General features: G+C 39.3%; 1 protein-coding gene across 1 annotated transcript; it reads left to right on the top strand.

Moving 5' to 3' along the window:
* The first annotated feature begins 3,939 nt into the window (after positions 1–3,939).
* Positions 3,940–6,254, top strand: LOC115205907 (uncharacterized). Its single transcript, XM_029772343.1, has 7 exons — positions 3,940–4,058; positions 4,159–4,291; positions 4,420–4,559; positions 4,781–4,900; positions 4,996–5,137; positions 5,405–5,544; positions 5,758–6,254. The coding sequence occupies exons 1-7, from the start codon at positions 3,986–3,988 to the stop codon at positions 5,892–5,894; spliced, it is 885 nt and encodes a 294-aa protein (XP_029628203.1). The 5' UTR covers positions 3,940–3,985; the 3' UTR covers positions 5,895–6,254.
* The last annotated feature ends 1,909 nt before the right edge of the window (positions 6,255–8,163 follow it).

Consider the following 8,163-nt stretch of genomic DNA (forward strand, 5'->3'; position numbering starts at 1 on the left):
ACAGAAAAGCCTTATATTATTAATTTTAGAAATGTAAATTGAAGGCTATTGCAGAGATTTATATTTATATTTTTGCCAATTTATAAGCTATGACATCTCCTATGGAAGGAGAGGAAGGAGAGGAGACTGAATGAGGAGAAAATGAAAGACAAGGAAACATACATGGACACCATGCTGGAGCTGGAAAAAAGACTGGAGAATGTAAGACAGAACCTGGAGGGGGGGCGTGATTGTGTGAAGAGGGCCTGAGATGTTCAAAGACAGAGCAGAAAGAGAGAGCAGATGAAGATTAGCGATTAGTGAGAAGCGAGCGGCAGGAGGAGAGGGAATTGATCTGCAGACTAATCAAGAAAACTAAACCGACTGGACAGGTACAGACACTCCACATAACAGATAGTTCACTCAAATGACCTTATATATATATGTACTGTTTCCTTAACTTAATAGTATTTTATGAGAGACTTAGATCCATATAACCTATACTGCGCATAGCCAGAGCCATATGAACAGAATAATACTACTATACAGCAGTGGAGGCGCCTCAGAAGAGGAAGGGGAGGACCATCCTCCTCAGTGAATTTCATAAAAATAAAAATAGTGAAACATTTAAAAAGTTATTCTTTTTAGATAAAACTACAATAAATATATTCACATTTCACCAAATAATTGATTAAAACACACTGTTTTGCAATGAAGATCTACAGTAGCCTCAGCAGCACTCTGTAGTGTAGCACCATGGTGTAGCTGGAGGACAGCTAGCTTCCATCCTCCTCTTGGTGCATTGACTTCTATACAAAAGCGAGGAAGCTCGTGGTTGTCATCCCCTTCCATAGACTTACACAGTAGTTACATGTATGAAAACTTATGCTGCAAATACAAATGTCCAAAATAACACTTTTTTACTGCAGTAATTTTGCAGTGTAACTGCAGTTACAGTGCAGTATAAATGCAGGTCACCTGCAGTACACTGAAGTTATTCTGCAATCTCTGCGCCCAAAATGTCATAGTCAACTGCAGATACTGCACTTTTACTGCAGCTTCAAAACTTTTTGTAAGGGCATGATTGTAGTGGTTTACTAACACGCTCGTTCTAGTAGCTATGTTGACTTGAAGTTAGCTGATATGGTGACAACGATGTAGGCTGTGTGTAACAGTTAGCGGTCATGATATGAAGGTTTGGCCTGGAAAGGTTTTTTCGGGCTAGTCACAGACAGCTGGTGTGTTTTGCACTGAAGTACACAAACAAAGGGAAAAGGTGAGAGGAGAGAGCCTAGATGCGAAAAGGAATTACCGAAAAATCAACGGGGCTCATGCTGCTTGTATGTGGCTGCTATGAAAGCGTTTTAATATGCCACAATTGATGTTGGCAAAATACCTACCTGCACTTTCAAACTGCAAAAGCTGCAGGACAGAGGGGTGGGTGTGTCTGTGTCCTCAACTGCAACTGGGTAGCCAAGTTGCACATTCGTTTAATGTGTTTTCCCTACCTTTTCCCCAATTGTTTGATATTATGCAGCTTGATAGCAAACGTCCTCGCCATGTGATTTATCATAATAGCAGGCAGCAGCGACCTAAATGATCAGACCGAAAACATGCGAAGAAATGTGGTCGGGTGAAATTATGAAGCGAGTAGACAGAGAAATACAGATTCACTCTATCCAATCAGAGCAGCAGGATCAACATACAGCCCGCCCTTCTCTTTACAGACAGGCAAACTAGCCAGTTGAGTTATTTAGACCACACATCAACGACTCAAAGACAGGAGTACAGCATGGTTTAGAAACTCTGTGACTGACTGGCATGACAAAGTTGCTTCCTGGCACCCGAAAATACGTCTTTTTCCGATCAACAAAATACTCGGATCATCATTGTATCCAGAAAATTGCCCATATCCGTTACTCGTTTTGTCCGACTACTTCGCACACCCCTATATGAAAGTGAACCCTGTTTGCGTGTGATCAGGGGAGTATTCCTTCCGCCAATTCTGTTGAAAAACATTTCTTAGCAGGAAGCAGAAAGAATGGGGATACATTAACTAGACAAGTCAGTTAAGAACAAATTCTTATTTACAATGGCGGCTTACCCCGGCCAAACCCTAACCTGAAAGACGCTGGGCCAATTGTGCACTGCCCTATGGGACTCCCAATCACCGACAGTCGTGATACAGTCTAGAATCGAACCAGGGTCTGTAGTGACACTTCTAGCACAGAGATGCAGTGCCTTAGATCGCTGAGCCACCCAGGAGCCCCAAAACATACCTGAATTTGTCCAATAGAAACTCTCGTTTGCAACTGTTGGACTAATGATTACACCCTAGATCAGCTAGATGTAGGCAATATTGTGAAACGCGGAATTCACTGTGTCAGTGTCTGTCACCTTGATTATTCAAATTTCTCTCCACCTTTGCACCTACGTTATAAACTTTCATTCATAGGCTAGGTTGTAGCAACCTCATGGTGGGTATAGGGAAAAGTCAAGGATCATGTAGTAGACTAAACCTATCAATGTTACATTGAGCTGGGGGAATGGATTATGAATGACAGTCATCCAATATGCTGTAATAATAATAAGGCCATGCTCCTAATAAAAATATTGTCCTCCCTCATCTTAAACGGAATTGACCGCCACTGCACAGATACCTCTATGGCCATAGCCACTATTTACTAACATTAGCTTGTATACATAACCAGAGCCACTATTCAGGTTACATTAAATGGACCACAGGTAGCATGATCTTGTTTGGATGGATTAACTACCTTAATTAAAGTGATGCTATTCTATAGAAGGGTTCACAATATAGTGTGATTGTGATTTTTCTTTACATCAACTGAACTTTTTATTTGCGCTGTCCCTTTAAGACCGGCACCTGTTCCACTGATGCTGATGCTGCTGATTCTAGGTTACTTTGGGTGAGGCTTGAGATTATCAGTTCAAAATCCTTCTCAAGTGTATACTTGAGCAATAAGACCCGAGGGGGTGTGGTATTTGGCCAATATACCATGGCTAAAGGTTGTTCTTTGGCAAGACGCAACGCAGAGTGCCTGGATACAGCCCTTAGCCGTGGTATATACCTCAAACCCCCGAGGTGCCTTATTGCAATTATAAACTGGTTACCAACGTAATTACAGCAGTAAAAATAAATGTTTTGTCATACCCGTGGTATATGGTCTGATATACCACAGCTGTCAGCCAATCAGCATTTGGGGCTCGAACCACCCAGTTTATAAAATAGACCAACACACTATCTAATATTCAATTATTATCCAATCTACTATATTGTCATATGTGTATGAATAGCATAAGTTCATATGGAGATATTGTAAAAGGCTGTTAGGTTTGACATTATTCATATATTTAATTTAATCAACAGGTTCAATTTCCTAATTTAAAATATATGATTGAGCGTATCTCAATTGGTTTGTAAGCATTGCTCTTATATACTGTACTTTCCCGTAATTTTTGTGGCCCTCAATCTAAATAATTACTTAATGGTGACCCCTGGTGGGTTAACAGTGAAACTAAAGATCCTCTACAGCAGGGCTGCCCAACCCTCTTCCTGGAGATCTACTGTCCTGTAGGTTTTCTGTCCAACCCTAATTTAGCGTATCTGACTCATCTAGTTAAGATCTTGTTGAGCAGCTAATTCGTAGAATCAGCTGTGTTAAATTAGGGTTGGACTGACGGTAGATCTCCAGGAAGAGGGTTGGACAGCCCTGCTCTACAGGCATCTCACAATTGAGTATTTGTCATTACAATGCGTGACAATGAGTTGGCATGACAGCACTTGTAAACAGATTGGCACTCATGCCACATGTCAGTTCAAAACATATGTTACACATACATTACACAATAGCTTGAGAAAAAGGGAAGAGGAAATACATTTCTTTCCTTGTCAGAAACTCCCCAGATAAGGAGTGGCTATCGGTTCAACATAAAAAGTAGTGTATGAAATGAGTACTGGACACTTCCAACTGAACCTGAATACATGATGAGTATGATCATGGCGTCTTTTCTCTCCGCAGCTCTGCTGTTGCTGGTTCCTGGAATCCTGACTGAAAGTAATGTAGAATATATTTATTTACTTTACCTCTTTGTAATGTCATCTCTATCACCTATACACTACAGTATAGTTGACATTGTAAATTACAATTACAACAGAGTCTTCCATTGAGTTGGTGGTGGTCAACAGCATCTCAAACACACCCAATAAGACCTACAGTACTGATGTCGCATTCAGAGGGATCCTTATCGGTGCCATGAGAAGACTGCAGGAGACCAGTGCAGGATTCAAGTTAGTAGATTATTCAGTTAAATTGGCTCATTGTTAGATGCTGTTTCGTTAGATTCTTGACAGTTGATGTGTCAGTGGTTTTATTTTATGTAGTCAGGTGTCATTGGTGAGCACTGTTGTTTTTGCAGTTTCACCTACACAGAGGACCCCAACTATGGTCCCTTCCTGGTGAGTGTGAATGGTGTGGCTGGGAACAATACTGAAAACACTTTCTGGGAGCTCCTGGTTCAGACTGGGGGGAATGGGACTACAATCAGTCCTGATGTGGGTGAGTAATGATGGAAAGCCTCCTCTCTCTCTCTCTCTCTCTCATTTTTTTGTGGTTTATTTGCTTAGGGACAAGTCACCCGATATAAATTAGGGAAAAAGCATGCATGTTATTTACAATGACATTCATAAAATATAACAACACCTCTGTCACACAAATGTTGCACATACTATACAATATAACTACTCACACACTGACCTATTTGGACATTATTTCTGCAGGTATTGGCTGTTACATCCCAGAACCAAATGACCGCATCATCCTAAGATTTACTGTGTTCACCTCGGGCTCGCATTCCGTGAGTGGCAACAGTTCCAATCCTGGGAACCTGACAGCAGGAAGTAATGGAGCATTTTTTTACTTCTAGAACATGTTTACCTCTTTGCAATGTCATCACCACGGTATTGACATTGTAGGCAACAATGTTTTTCAACAGAGACTTCCAGACTAGATTCCATTGAGTTGGTGGTAGTCAACAGCATCTCAAACACAACCAATAAGACCTACAGTACTGATGTCGCATTCAGAGGGGTCCTTATCGGTGCCATGAGGAGACTGCAGACCAATTCAGGATTCAAGTTAGTAGATTATTAGCTTCCATTGTGTCATTGTCAGATGCTGTAGATTGTTAGATGTGCGTTCAAATCATTACAGTTTGAGCAATTGTGTAGAACCTTTCAGTGACCATGAACAGACAATGCTATGTAGTGCAAGGTGTCATTCATTGCATGGCATGGAGTGATACTGCATTTTACACCTTGTTCACTGTCAAACATAATTGTGGTATTCTGGCATTTCACAATGGCTCAAATTAAAATAAATTCATTATTCGGTTGTTTTTGCAGTTTCACCTATACAGAGGACCCCAACTATGGCCCCTTCCTGGAGAGTGTGAATGGTGTGGCTGGGAACATTACTGAGAAAACTTACTGGGAGCTCCTGGTTCAGACTGGGGGGAATGGGACCACAATCAGACCTGATGTGGGTGAGTAGTGATGGAATGTCTTTTGGTCGGTCAATACGATCTGTCTGTCTTCATCTTTCTCTCTCTGCAAAGCTAGAGAAATACAGTAAGGGAAAAAAGCATGCAGGAGTTATTTTCAATCATTTACATTCATAAAATATAACAACTGTCACCAATGTTGCACATACTGTATAATTACTCACACATTGTCCTATTTGGATATTATTTCTGCAGGTATTGGCTGTTACATCCCGAAACAAAATGACCGCATCATCCTGAATTTTACAATGTTCACCACAAACTCCGCCAGTGGCAGTGGTACGAATCCTGGAGTGTTGTTGTTTTTGGTGTGTTTGTTTTTTGTTTTCTAATCTAAGCTTAACCCTTGCCTCAGTGACTACAATACATAACCCTAAAACACTAACTAACCCCATACCTTAGTCACTACCATACCACACCTTAAGTCACTAATTAACCCCATACCTAACCCTAAGTCATTTACTAACTCATTAGCAGGGAAGTTCACTTGCTTAATACATCTAAATCGGCAGATAAATATGTGGGTTTTTGTTGTTTTCTGTGATAGTGATTTTCAACCAGTGTAAAGTTTTTTCTGTGATCATGTTGGAACAGACAGTAGATCCTGATCAATACTGTTTTGGGATTTGAAAATGTGCCACAGTTTGTTTTACAATTTGTCATTCAATTAATAAAACATATTAATGAAATAATTCTCTCATTGTTTGAATTACCTTTAATTTCATGAAGCTTTACCCTGACATCATAGCAAATACGCTGCAAAGGCATGTGTTCCTTGTAGTGTTGGAAAAAGTATGCAATTGTCAAACTTGAGTAAAAGTAAGGATGCCTTAAAAGAAAATGACTCAAGTAAAAGTGAGTTACAGAGTAAAATACTACTTGAGTAAAAGTCTAAACGTATTTGGTTTTAAATATACTTAAGTATTAAAAGTGAAAGTAAAAGTAGAAATTATTTGAAATTATTAAGCAAACCAAACAGCACCATGTTCTTGTATTTTTACTTACAGATAACCTCGGGTACACTCCAAAACTCAGACATCATTTACAAACTAAGCATTTGTGTTTAGTGAGTCTGCCAGATCAGAGGCAGTATAGATGACCAGGGATGTTCTCTTGATAAGTGTATGAATTGGAACATTTTCCTGTCCTGCTAAGCATTCAAAATGTAAAGAGTACTTTTGGGGTGAGGAATGTATGGCATAACAAGTACATTATTTTCTTTAGGAATGTAGTGAAGTAAAAGTAAAAGTTGTCAAATATATGATTAGTACAGTAAAGTACAGATAACCCCAAAAACTACTTAAGTACTACTTTAAAGTATTTTTCCTTAAGTACTTTACACCACTGGTTCCTTGTTCTTTCTTGGTAAAGACTAAGAAGAATGAAGATGGAAGATGAGAATGAAGAAAATGAAAACACTTCTTTGAAGACTGTTAATAAACAAATGTTAAATGAAGAACTAGGAATCAAATAAATATATTTAATTAGACATACAATTAATGAAGGTAGTTAACTCCCTGAACCTGCCGAAAAGGTATATTTTCAGTTCAAGGTAATTAGGTTGTACTCATAGAACAATTAATATTTGTGTGCACGGAGACCAGAAAATATTGTGAGAATGGAGAACATTAATCTGAGATCTATGGGACAATCACTATCAACCTTTCTTGTTTTCAAAAATATTCACAGACATTATACTGCAATAGAAGCTCCATTGTTTTAGACCGGTTCCACTCTTACACAACAGAAGAGGGCACACGCACAGATCAGTAACAATATATACTTGCACTGTCAATAAAGGTGAAATTCAGCTAAATGTAAAATGGCTCCTAGTAGAAATGTGTGCAATGAAAACAAAATAAATAGGCCAAATCACTATTAAGTAATGTCAAACCAAATAATTGAGTTGATTTGAGTTAATTTCAGTTTATCTGATCATGACATGAAACATTTTTTTGCAAGCATGCCTCTATCACTTCCATAGGTTTTTAGCTAGCAGAGGCTGAAGTTTGTATTGTCAAAACCATGGATTACAGTTTCTCCTGGCCCATAGACTACTGTCAGGGTGAGGAACTGTAGTGGCTGTTGAATGGAGTAGACCAAGGCACAGCATGGTTAGTGCTCATCATAATATTTTAATGGAACACTTTAAACAAAACAAGAAACGACAGCCAAAACAGTTCTGTCAGGTAACAACACTAAACAGAAATGAACCACCCACAAAACCCAAAGGAAAACAGGCTACCTAAGTATGGCTCCCAATCAGCGACAACGATGTACAGCTGTCCCTGATTGAGAGCCATACCAGGCCAAAACAAAGAAATACAAAACATAGAAAAAGGGACATAGAATGCCCACCCTAGTCACACCCTGGCATGACAGGAACCATCTATGTAAAATACTGAACTTCCCCTTCAAATCTTCAGTCTCACAAACTAAAATAGTGACACAAGAAAATATTGTGGGAATAGAGATCCGAAATCTGATATCTTTCTAAAGATGAGTCAGAGACTATCGAACTTCCTTGTGTATCACGGGTTTACCGGCTTACTGTCAATGTCGGGAGGAATGTTCATTTGGACGTCAAACTGAGTAGTTGGG

Source organism: Salmo trutta, chromosome 13, assembly GCF_901001165.1.
Source record: "Salmo trutta chromosome 13, fSalTru1.1, whole genome shotgun sequence".
NCBI classification, from domain to species: domain Eukaryota; kingdom Metazoa; phylum Chordata; class Actinopteri; order Salmoniformes; family Salmonidae; genus Salmo; species Salmo trutta.